General features: G+C 31.6%; 1 protein-coding gene across 1 annotated transcript in view; it reads left to right on the forward strand.

Annotated features, from left to right (window-relative positions):
• Positions 1-3245: 3245 nt before the first annotated feature.
• Positions 3246-14230, forward strand: part of LOC143049754 (excitatory amino acid transporter 1-like) — a 45861-nt gene continuing 34876 nt past the window's right edge. The window contains exon 1 of the mRNA XM_076223470.1: positions 3246-3347. Coding sequence (XP_076079585.1) covers positions 3320-3347 — 28 coding nt within the window. The 5' untranslated portion in view covers positions 3246-3319. The remainder of the gene's footprint in view (positions 3348-14230) is intronic.

A 14230-nucleotide genomic window follows, 5' to 3' on the forward strand; every position in this document is an offset into this window, starting at 1 on the left:
AAAAAACTATAAAAAAGTGTGCACACCAGGGACTATATATTGAAATCGAATGCAAACGTATTCTTTTTGCAAAAATATACTAATAAATTGCTTGTAAATGCAAACATGCAGATTTCGAACTTATTGAATAAGGGGTCAACAAACCTATGAAGAATAAAACAAAAATACGAAAATTAAAGTCGTCCAAGCTGTCAGATGCTTTGGTAAGAAGATCAGTAGAATGACAATGATGACGTTCAAACATTGGATTGAGTACGCGATAGTTCAGGTGAGTACATTTCATTGCAACATCATTATAAGTAGATGATGTGTCGTCTAAATATCAGTAGTGTTGAACAGAATAAAAAATCAAATACGGCTATAAATCTACAATAAGTGGGCTCAAATAGTTCCTATATGAATACGAGTCACTTGACGTGAAACTTTGTATCCAAAACGAGCATAGATATACAACAACAACAAAAAAGCCAGGTCTCTATCGTTTCCCATTTTTGTTAAGATTTCCAATAAGTGTACGGCTATTGATAACTTTCAAAATTCAAACACCGGATAAAAATACATTACTATTAAATTAAGAAAATATGTCTTTGATATACCTTTGTAATCTAGTACACAAGATTAAAAATAGTAAATATCAAAGAAAACAAACTGACACTGGAGGGAAAGTGCATTATCCCTTTGTCAAATTTCTTAAACGGCTTCAGAATTATCTGTATTGCTTTACACGCAATTTGTGTCAGAACTTTTGAGAACGAGTTCAATGTGTCGATACACTGAAGGTAGGTGCCTAACAGATCTAAAAAGTGGTCAAATTTTTTATCTCTGTCTTGATGTTGAATTATTAATTCAAAACATTTCTTGACAACTGTTTTAATCAAAGATAACATTTTACATCTTGTTGTTTAAATATTTCATTTGCAACATGTTGTTAGTCTCTGTAATTTTTGGATCAACCTCTATCTATATTCCCAATGGTAGCTGTCAAAGTTTTATCATCCCGAATAATATTTGCTAGCAGGTGGATTCCGATCGTGTACTTCGGTAACTTTTCTCATGAAATGGGATGCATTTCCACAACAAAGCCCAAAATACTGAATACAATGTTCCTTCGCCCCTCTGCAAACATCCGAATTTGAGTCAATCTGCAGTAAAACGCTTTTAAATCTATGTCCTCATAAATAACTACGTGCAGTATAGCATGTATATTTTTGATGAAATTTTGGTTCACTTGTATGGTTCGCTTAACTAGTATACATTATCTCGCTGTATTGAAGATCCTTTGGTGGCCTACGGCGTTTTTTACTCTTTGGTCGGGTTGTTGTTTCTTTGACACATTCACCATTTCCATTCTCAATTTTATATTTTTAGGGGCTAACTGTAGCCCGCATCTTGGTGCGGTATTATCTCGCTGCGATCAAGACACATAAGTAGCCGTAAGAGTTTTCTACTCTGGTCTGGTTGTTGTCTCCTTGACACATTCCCCGTTTCCATTCTCTATTCTCTATTTTATCCTATATCGTTATATTGGCTGAAAAATGGCTACGTACCCATCCTATGAACATCACCATACGATAAGCCGGTGGCTAACTTCGTCCAATCCAGCCAAACATTCTGGGAAGTTTAAAGGTTAAATGTAGCTTAAATAATAGCACAGACCAGCCTATCACAAAGTAGTGAAAGGGAATGCCCTTGTCTCGTATTAGGTCCAGATTTAGTACAGAAAGCATGGAAGGAGAACATTGATGGATGATATATAAAATACCTCTATATAATTTGGGAAAAGTATGTGCATGTTGCCGATGCAATAAATCTCTAATTTCACTTTTCTATCTCAATTATGAAATTTAATTTTTTCCGTTTCATGTAGTTTCCCTTTTTCAAGCATCGTCAGTTCATGTTCATTTTAAATAATTGATTTTCTACTACACTTCCCTCTTATACTGTGAAACCAATAACAATCAATCAATTAATAAGTTAAACAAAACATTAGATTGGCAACAGGGCGCACTATTGAATCGATCAATCAATCAATCAATCAAGCTCAACATTATATTGGCAACAAGGCACACTATTGATTCGAACAATCAATCAGTCAATAAAAATCAACATTAGATTGGCAACAGGGCACACTATTAAATCGATCAATCAATCAATCACTCAAATTAAATATTAGATTGGCAACAGGGCACACTATTGAATCGATCAGTCAATCAATCAATCAATCACGCTCAACATTATATTGGAAACAAGGCACACTATTGAATCGATCAATCAATCAGTCAATAAAAATCAACATTAGATTGGCAACAGGGCACACTATTAAATCGATCAATCAATCAATCACTCAAATAAAATATTAGATTGGCAACAGGGCACACTATTGAATCGATCAATCAATCAATAACTCAAATAAAATATTAGATTGGCAACAGGTCACACTATTGAATCGATCAATCAATCAATCAATCAATCAAACAAAATATTAGATTGGCAACAGGGCACAGAAAGAGAGTCTAGTTGTTGTTCAAGGTTTAAATATGTACCGTAAAATCCCCCCAAACATTTTTTTTAATTTATGCCACGTTGTTTTATCCAACAATAGTGTTGGTCTTACAATTACCTGTTCGAAGGGGTCTAGGTAGACATACTTCTTTGCATTCCATAGTTGAATAAGAATATGTTCTGTTCTATTCCTATCGAAGGTCGGTGGTATTCTCCGGGCACTCCGGCTTCCCCAACCAAAAAAAAAAAAAACTGGGCGCCACGAAAAAGCCTAAATGCTGTTCTTAAAATTGGCGTGAAAACACAAAAAATAAAAAATAAATTTGTTCTATTCAGAATAATATTTTGAAATGATCTTACATATGTTGCATGCATGTTGTAATAAGAGTTACCAAAGTCGTGTTTTTTTTATGCGATGACGTAGGTTATACATACATGTTCTCATTCGATAATATGCAGTACATTTAAACAATTATTAAATGGTTGTCATTGATTTCTGTTATGATATAATAAAGTTTCATATTAAAAGCAGCAGGATTTAATATTTACCTTTGCAGATTACTTAATTCAACATCATAAAGTTTGACTTACCTGGTTCAAGTATTTACGTATTTAAATAAGAATCTTCGCTTTAATTGGCGTACTATAAAGCAAATGCTGTTTGATATTATTTAATGAATAGTATTGTATTGATAATCATATACATGTACTACATGTAAACCTCAATTCATTAATATTTTCCCACATCCGTTGTTACAAAGAAAATACATCAACCGATTAAAATATTTTTTTGACAAATACTTTAAACAGTATAAAAATGGCGACGTACACTGAAGTCAGTACAGGTTAGTACATACTATAAGAAAGAATACTTCTAATTTATATTATATCATATATTTCGTATCTTTAATAGAAAATTATATATATTTTAAAAAAAGAATAGATACATGGGGATTTTGTTAAATGATGCAACTCATGATTAAAGACGAATTAGTGCAGCAGTTTAAATAATATGTTTACTGGGCCATTACGATAAATAAGAAGTTGAAACAAATTCTTCTGTAAATATTTCAAGTAATGTTTGAATCCAAATGATGCAACAGAACTAAGTTCGCTTCGCATGATTCTCACAATGGGATATAAGGAATTTTAGCAATACTATTTAAAATGATGCAATCTCCATACAATGTGTGGTCTTATAGCTTGGAGTTTTGCAATATTGCTAATCATCACGTTTTCGTTTTTGTATTATCTGGGTTAAAATAAAATGTGGTTATTTTAAGGTATGGATAAAGGAAATAAAAGTGTTTTTTTATTATTATTTAACAACAGTATTGCACACGCTGTAAACAATTACACCACTGACACAGCTATCTCAGTGAAGGTCCCTGTGTCATTAGTTTAGGTAACAGTAGCATACCGCTGTTCAAAAAGTCATGAATCGATTGAGAGAAAACATATCCGGGTTAAAAACTAAAACTGAGGGAAACTTTAAGAGGAAAACTATTTATTTTCCATTCATGTTTTCTACTTTAAATCCATTCATAAAATCTACATTAAAAAATAAAAAGATGTGGTATGGTAACTTATAAAACAATTATCTACAAAGATGGAAACATTTGCGGGTCACTTTACCGACTATTACAATGGTTTTGTGTATTAAGCAAGTATGTAGAGTCCTTCTCACAAAATGTGATACAATTCCAATGAGAACCGCACATGGTTTATACTACAGTTATTTTAATATGAATTAATTAGTATCTTTTAATTTACAATGAGTGTGGTAGATGTTTGATTTTGTCATACTCGAGTGCCCGAACACATATACATAACATAACTATGTTACATGTAATTGTAGCAAAGCTTAAAAATAAATGCATCCGTTCCTTATTTGCATAAAAATGAAATTTAAATGCTTTCCTATTGGAAAACCAACAACTCGTTTTATAAAAAAAATGTTTGGATAAAATCATGCCATTTTCTACTAAAAGGAATATTTAAATAATTTGATTTATATCTTATCTGTGGTAAATTAGGCATTGAGTGTACAAACTACTTACAGAAAAACTTATGGCCCAACAAACATACGAATTTACTTAAAGATAGACATACAAGGCCGCATCAGTAGACCGGGAATAAATTCAAAAATCATATTCAATAGAGTATAGTACATTTTCATGATAATACACTCTTTTCGTTCATTTCAACTGGAAAAATGTAAATGGATTGAAAATGTTAAATCCATGTTTGATTTCAATGGTAAAAAGTGTGTTAAACGACAAAATAAAATAAAATCCAGTTTTGCTTTAGTGGTTTATTCAAATGGAAAAACTATTCATGAGATGTATTTTCTTTGGAATAAACACAGGAACAAGTCTTCAGACAGTATTTATATAGCAAACTCAGAAACTCCAATAAAACAAAATCCCATAGAATGTAGATTTTTATCAAATTATGAACGAAGTTACATCGCGACTTATAATGTTTTGTCATGTTGAACTTTGCAAAAACTGTTCAATAGCTAAATACTATACTTGCAGAAAACTTATCTCGAATTGAATAGCACTTCCTAAATTTTGCGACGATGTTGTCAACCGAGCCTGGAAATTTAGATACGATCCGGATAAATTTATCAATCCTTTAATCAATCTTATTCTAAAAGGTTACCAATTTAACACTGTAAATAGAATATTGTTTAATTGGTATAAATATTGATTTTGTTATCAGTTTATACACATGATACTACATATTTCACATGTACTTTCACGATACTACCATCTGTCGATACATATATTTTGACATTGCACAAGGTCGTGTTTTTGTCTGACCGTTAATATCCCCTTTGTCCTAAATCACTTGAATGTTGATGTGTACTGATTGATTTTTTTGTTTAAGATCCATGATCTTTTTATTATGTGATTATGGATTTGAACTAATCGTGAGTAACTGCGAGTACTCACAGATCTGTATTTAGTGTATTTTTTGTTGTTAGGGTTTAGGGGCTGATATATTTCCTGCCACGTCCTGTCTCTGTTTTTGTTTGTTTTTCATTGTACCGATCATAAGAGTTAAGCTTTGCAACTGATTTTTATAGTGTGTTCTAATGTTGTGCCACAAACGTGTTTAACCTCGCCATATTCTTTATGTGCCTTTCCCAAGCCAGAAGCCTGTTGTGCAGTGTTTGATGTTGGTTCATGTTTGTCATATTTGTTTTTCGTTCATTGTTTTACCTTAAATCATGCTGCTAGTTTTCTCAATTGAATTATTTCATAGTGTTTATATCGTGGGTTGTTTTTAGCCGACTATACGTTATTGGGTTTTCTCATGGTTGAAGGCTTTACGGTTGCCTATACTTAGTTACATCTACTTCATTTTACCTTTTGTGGATAGTTATCTCATTGGCAAATATTTTACCGCATCTCTTTTTTATTTTAATCCTATTTGATGGTTAAAGTTTACGATGGTATGTAAAGAAACAATTTGCCATGTGTAACAATTATTTCAATTATGATTTTATTGATTAAACAAGTGTGCTTATAAGTGTATTTTATATACTCTTGTACACTTATTTGTATGCCGTTTGAAAATAAGATGGTATCCGTTGGAAACCGATTATTCCTTATATGTTAAAATGAGATAATAATAAAAATATAATGACACACAAATAATTATAGTAAGCCCAATAAATTATAACTATGTACACTAAAGAGATTTATCCTGCCGAGCTGACTTTAAATAAAGCCAATACTAACAATGAACACTGTCCTGTCCTGGATAGTGATATTTATATCTTAAACGGGAAGCTTAATACCAAAATTTATAATTAAAGAGATGCTGTTTCTTCTTTTTTCAAGGAAGTAGCATTCCAAATTCCGAGAGTTTTTATTTTTTTTTTTAATGTCTCACAAGACTCTACATAAGGAAACAGTAAAACTAAATTCATATTTTTACTGTAGAGTTATTCAAACAATAATGTGTATGGGGAAACGAATAGATGTATTTTAAAATGAATTAGAAGCATTTTGATTACTTAGAATAATATGTACTTTCATTGGAAGTCATTCCTCCAATGTTTTGTTTCTTCCATAATAGTTTTTGTGAACAGTTATTTTCCAATTGAAACTTAGATCACTCTGTTATTTATCAAAAAGATTACATCTCTAAGATTTCTACTTGCAACAGATTGCGGAACAAATTTTGTTGTTGTGTTGTTAGCTCATTGGCTTATTCTCAAAATCGCGCTTTATGCATGATATAGAAAATCTTATTTAACAAAGCAGGTGAACCATATTTGTAACTTCAAATTAAAAATGGTTCGGATAACTCAGATTTTAGTTTTCGATGGAGTATTTTGTGGACTGGTATTTGTTTCGTCTTCTTTCGTGTTCTTACTATGGCGTTGTCACTTTCTCTTCGACTAAAGAATTATGAATATCCTCCCTCTTTTCTTACCAAAGCATTTGATAGATATAACAAAATATACATTTTAATTTTCTTGATTTTAAAATATGAAAAAATACATTACCATGGGATAGAGTTGAAAAAAAAAACATTACCATGGGATAAACATATTGCGTTTACATAAAATATAATCATATGATTCAAGATAAGTGGTTTCGTATTAGATTCCATGATTTTTTAAAGTTTGGATTGGAGTATACGTACAGACGGGTGTTATGTGTTCACATTGAGCTCAAATCAATCATTATGAATGATAAATTCTACATTTCGTAAGCATGTTTGACCAAACTTCATTTTGTATGTCTCTTTTACCAAGTTAGGATCCCGTTATTCATAGATTATCGCGTGTTCCTGTATTTTTTATTTTTTATAATTATTATTGAAGGATGTACCGTTACCTCTTTAGTTTCTAACTCCTACCTCATTTGGTGTATATGGTTACGAAATTGTGTATAAAAAGACGCCCATTGAAGTTGATAGGCAATAACCGAACAAGCAAAGGTATAGATGACCCTTAAAATAGATATTCATGAACAATGAAATGCGATCTAATTCATTATAATGTGATGTGATTGGTTGTAATTGTTGTAATTGTGCACGTATGAACGTATTCAGTATATTTACAATGATGTAACCATGAACTGTTCGTGTTTTTGAGGTACTGGGAAACTATTGGAAGATAATGTAAACAAACCATCAATTTCAGATAAGAGAAAGTTGTTGTTTGAAAGTCTTCTCTTGAACTAGTTCAACACAACAAATAACACAACAAAGGGTACTGTCTAATGTTGTAACATGTATTTAACCTATGGAAGTTTCTAGAATACAACAAAAATGATTTTGACAATTTTAATAATCAAAATGAGTAACAACAAAAGCTGAAAGCTATGAAACTGTTAAGATACACAAGATATAAAATATCCATGTGTTTATAACATGTGTTTATAAAAATAATAAACATATATTTTTAACACCCCTTCAAATACAGTTATACACTTATGAATATCGCATATATTTAACAGCAATTGAATTAATTAAGAATAAATCTAAATGAAACAGCAGTGATTTAGTCTGATCGATCTAAAGAAAAAACAACATTAAACTGTCTCTACAAATGACCCGTTACTACATTTTGCTCGACAGCATGATATGGGCATCTTGTGCACATGATATCACTTTACGTAGAGGCTAAGATTGTGTCTGGTGAATATGTTTTTTTTTTCACGTGAAATTACATGTGATAGAATCGACTTAATCCAACTAATTCTCATAAATCAGATTAAAGTTTTGAGTACAAACGAATCACAATTTCATTCTTTTTCACTTAAAATTCAGCTTTTTTTTGGTCATGGTTAATTATATTAGCATTGTTAAAGTACTATAATAGTTAAAACGTAAAACGTTTCAAAAAATTTAAAAATTTGTTCGGGCGATACCGCTTAATGAAGCTATTTTCCTGGTGAGCAAAGCTTTTTAATTACAATTTATTCCGAGGCTTATAGGATACATATAAGCCTTCGGAATAATTTCAGATGCACTAATTTAAACAAGATATTTCAAAGTATACTTCAATTCCAAAATATACAACATATAAAAGTGTACATAAATACAATAGAATGAAATTCAAAACAGTGTGGCTGTGGCCATTGATTGACACATTAAATTCATCCATTGACTGGGACAATTTACGTGAACGTTTGTCTGTAACGACCACTGTTCACGACGTACCTACGATAGACATTTAAACTGTGGGGTCACCAAAGGTTTCTTAACGCCTTTAATTATAAAATAATTCGAAAAATTAATCAGGAATAACCTTTTTGTTTTGATTTATATAATTGATATAAATCAAAACATCGTGTTATTTCTGATTAATTTTTCGAATTACTTTATTAAGGTGTTGACAACCTTTGGTGACCCCATAGTTTAAGTGTCTTTTAAAAGTACATAGTGAGCAGTGGTCATTACATACAAACGTTCACCTAAATTGTCCCAGTCAATTGATGAATTTAATGTGTCAATCAATGGCCACAGCCACACTGTTTTGAATTTCATTCTATACTAATTATACATCTACAAATTTCGAGCGGAGAATGATATACTTAAGTAAACACAATATGTGAGAACATATATATAATATTGTCGAAAAACAACTGGATAAGTTTGTATGCATATATATGTTTTCAATGAATACCTTTAATATACTTTTGTCGGTATTGTCTATATTTGTTACAATTTAAAAGTATAAAGTGGTATTCATCTTCAATAGAGTGTAACAGTTTGAACATATTTCTCTTTTATCTTTAATAACATGCTTCCATAAAACCAAACTCGTAATACATAATGTTGACGATGTTAATGGATTCTCTGTGATCAAAAATTACACGCGAAAAATAACCCATAGAAAGCGCTCTAGCAAACAACTCTAAAACAACGAATCAACATGATAACTGTACCTTCTTTTTTCATTATTCAAAAACTGTATCTTGTTACTCAATAATGTTTTTATCATGATACATTCCATTTTCTGGATTTCTACACCCGAGGTGTGGACGAGGTCTGGTTAGTATTTATTCTTTGTTTAATATTAAAGCGACAAAGCAATTCAAAAAAGCGTTCCCTAAAAAGCTTTGACATAGCAATATATACCCAAACATTAACGAGGTATGATACAGCCATAAACATATTAATGAACCAAACACCCATTGTAGAACGTAACCAGGTATACGTGTTCGGGAAAAAACTGGCATATACTGAGTAGAGAGTACCTGGAAACTCGCCAACTACGAAAATGAACATGATCATCAACAACATGGTTGTTGTTCTCGTTTTACTTCGTTGGTCTGATGAGTGCCCTGTTACTAATTTACGCCGGTTGATTGTTATCAAGATAACAACCATACAAAAACTTATTATAATTGCGGGGGCCAAACTGAGAACAAATAAACCATATTGATTATACACAATGTAGATTTTAGACATGCTGTTTTCACCAAGAACATAATTTGTTTTGCATTTAAAGGCTGTTATATTTTCTGTAGTTGTTATTTCAAAATGTTCAATGTTGCGGATCATCAAATCAGGCAGTGCCGGAATCAAGGCTACGATAAAAAAGGCGATCGCAAATATTTTGGTTGATTTCATTCCGCACATTCGTGGACCAGCAAAAGGAAATGCGCAAACCACACATCGTTGTAGTGCTAAAAATGTGGTCGACAATATAGATATGGAATGCCATATGTAAGCAAACTCCATCGAAATCCTTGTTAAATAGCAATAGGTTGGTATCTGGGTTTTGCCCCCAAAGTAATCGGAAACTGTGAAGATTGTTCCACAAAAAAAAGTCAGCAAGTCACACACTGCTATTGTAGACAAAACAACTGTTATAGGCGATCTGACTTTCGGAGACATCCATATAGATACCACAAAGGTATTTGAAATAAGAACAGCAACGAATACTGGTACCTTGATAATGACAGATACCACAGATGTTCCAAGTATCATTTTTCTGTAATTTGTCTACAAGTAAAATGAAAATACTTTATTAATTAAATGATTTGAGCAAATCAGCCCTAATACGGATATATCACTATGTACCATACTGGTAACGTTGTCCTGTCGATATAATCAGGAGTTAATATTGCTTTTCGAACAGGACCAATACAGAAAAAGCCGTATTGACCAATGGACTATTCACCTCCGTTTTTACGCCAAAGCTTACTTAACAGTTATCTTAGAAATATTATTATGCATGAACTACATTTGTATTCATATTTTTAACTTTATATTATAAAAAAAAAAAAAATGATGTTTAGTGTTTTGTGACGTCTTGAAACGGCAAAATTTCTCAGCCTTTTTTAGTACAACAACTTCCGAACTACCGTTTCATATCCGTTAATTCAGAACGCAGACGATTATAGAGCAAGAATTGTCAAACTGTCTGATTTATTCTTCCCAGCTTCTTTATATAGGCTAGATAAAATGAATTGTAATAGCATAAAATTAAGTCCTTGGACAAGAAATCAGAAATTTCATCTGCCAATGTTCAACTTCAGGCTTTTCGGTTTTAAATTCTAAACTGCGTGATTAAAATATTAAGCTTATGATTCGAGCGTCATAGTCGAATCTTTTATAGACGAAACGCGCGTCAGCTGGCAAACCAATGTTTAGCCATGGCGTTGTTAGTTTATTTTCGATGTACGAGTATGACTGTCCCTCTGGTATCTTTCGCCCCTCTTTTATAGATAAACAAAATATCGTTTATTGTTACCAAAATCTAACCTGCAACTAACTTCTTTATGTTAAATTGCCAAAAGAGTGTTACATACTTTCTATAGTATCTGTCTGTGTTACCAATGTGTTTCCCTCAGTTTAGTTTGTAACCCGGATATTTTTTAATCAATCGATTGATGAATTGCAAACAGCGGTTTACTACTGTTGCCTTTATTTGCCAAAAGTAAAACTTCACTGTTCCTTATGCCTTTACACATACAAAGAGGGTATAACACACTTTCTATAGTATATGTCTGTGTTGCCAAAAGTAAAACTGCACCGTACTCAAACTTTTATACATACAAAGAGGGTATAACTTACCTTGTACTGTATCATATTTTTAAAGCAATGGTCAACGACCCTGCAGCATTTTAGACATCTCCATACTTGCATATGAGATATAACTTACATTGTACTGTATTCAATCTAGCAATAAAATACTAAGCCTGCACAGCCTATGATATTTTACCCATTCCCTACTTACTTTGTACTGTATGTGTTACTTCTTAACACTTCTCTCCTCACAATGAATACAAAGTGAGTTATTAAGGATTAAATGTGTTCAGATATTCGCATTTTGCACCAATCAAAGTGACTTCCGGGAAGAAATTATATCAAAAAATTTGAATGATATGACTGCTTTTGAATTTTTGTATGTTAGCAAATCAAAGAGTAAGCGTTTAAGTATTCTTCCTATGTAAGGTTAAGTAGCTTATTATTTTATAACCAACGTCATCAAAGAGATTTCCTGGAAGAAATTATATTAAAATGATTGAATGATAGGTGACTGCTTTTGTATATTAGCAGATCAGAGAGTAAGCGTTTAAGTATTCTTCCTATGTAATGTTAAGTTGCTTATTATCTTATAACCAACGTCGTGTATACGAGTATTAATTTATCACAATATTTTTAAAGCATTTTTTTAGAAGGTTACCTCTGCTTGGCAATAATCTAACCTCAGGTTTGTGGTCCTTTTTCTTCAGGTTTAATAATGACTTTATTCAATTTCGTAATAAACCATAGTTTAGATAACCTTTTTGTAAATAAATCTTTAAGTTATTTTAAATAGAAACGTTTGATGTTTGCTGTCTTAAGGTATACTAGTTTTTCAAATACGATTTATTTTTTACGGACCTTGACAGCTACTTTTTAAAAAATTTGAATGCCAACAACAATAATTTACACAGTTATTGATATAAATAAGTATACAATAACATATGCTACTGCAACAAACGTCTTTATATTAATGCTCGATACCAAAATATTTGAAAATTAAAAGCTTTAATATGTACAAATAAAAGCAAACAAAGACAAAAGATAGAGCAAGCAATTTTAGTTTTGTATAGGGGAATATGTATTAATAGATTTCTAACATTCCAAATAATAAGAATCAGTGTGCTACTATCAAATCACGATGGCATCATCACTCCTGGTCAACAATAACCAACCCCCATTCATAGAAAAAGCTATAACATGCAATAGGGATTACAAAATGATGGGAAAAACAAACGCACTGGTGTATGCGTAATACAATTTAAACAAATATGGCAGACAGCAAACAACGAAAATCACTCCTGGCTTAGAACATGCACATGGTTTTGCACTCGTTCGTATCTTCTCCATGACCCTTAACAGTGATTGAAGATTATAGCAGCCCGTAGCAGTGCGTCTTGTTTGTGCAAAGTTGTTATTGCAAAATGTTTTGTTTAAACCCTGACACCCTTCAATGATATCTACACCACATTAACGACGCTTGCTCGTTTTTTCGGCATTACAAGCAATAGCGTTTCCATTATTATAATTTTCATGCACAGAATTTAAAAATATTAACGGCAAAAATATATCAATTTAGTTCTAGCAGAATTAAAATTGATATCCTTTTGAGAAAAAATCAAATCTTTATAAGGTACCATATTAATTAGAGGGTATTACGTAAATCACAGATCAAAAGATAAAATGCATAATCATGCATTTATTTGAACAAATGAACACATGTTTCAACGATTTTATTAAAATTATATCAAATTAATTGTCGTTATCATCTTTGAAATTTTCAAATATATGAAATGATCATCATTAGGGAGAAAAGATTAAAGTTTAAAAGAGACTATCGTGGATTAGTAAATGGTTATGACACCCTTTAATAATCTAAGAAATTGAATTCAGCTGAAAATTACAATTTTGTCTGGCATTTACAGAATAATGCGCAGCACGTAATACTCACAGCAATTTCATATCTCTAATACAGGTCGGTCAATCAATTATCTTAAGCTAAGTGTAGAAAATCATGCACGAATTAAAATAAAATTAAAAATAAAAGTTGTTTTAAAATTTTAGAATTTCAGGGATTTAAAAAAAAGAAGGTTTTATTGTATTCATCGGTCATATAAAACATAATCAGGCATTAAATGCACCCAGAGAAAAGATATTGGACATATATCAGATTATATCTTTTTACTAAAAATCATTTTCATATAGGTAAAAACGATGATAATAAAATTGAGAATAGAAATGAGGAACGTGTCAAAAATACAAAAACCTATCCAAACAGCAGAAAAATACTTCCCGAATGGGATGGATTGTGCTAGATTTTCATATGATGAGGACATAATCTTTATTCAGTTTAATTGTGGTCTGGAGCTGGTATGTCAGTAACTTCCAGTAGTCCTTTGTTAATTTATGCATTGTCTTTTTGCGTAGTTTCTTCTGTTACCTATTCTGACATCGTACTCGGACTTTTAAACTGAGCTTTACTGTGCGTATTTATATGTGCTTCTTTATTCTACATTGGCTATTGGAGTTGAGATCGCACAGAACATGTTTGAGCCTGTTCCAAATCAACAGCCTCTAGCATTTGTTAGTCTTGTATGTTTTTTTTTAAATTTTAGTTCATTTATATGTTTTGGAGTTGGCGTCCATTATCACTAAATCAGTACACATTTTTATTTAAGGGCTAGCTTAGGCTCACTTCCGGGAGCAGGATTTTCTTGCTGCG

This window comes from Mytilus galloprovincialis, chromosome 1 (genome assembly GCF_965363235.1).
Source record: "Mytilus galloprovincialis chromosome 1, xbMytGall1.hap1.1, whole genome shotgun sequence".
Lineage (NCBI taxonomy): Eukaryota > Metazoa > Mollusca > Bivalvia > Mytilida > Mytilidae > Mytilus > Mytilus galloprovincialis.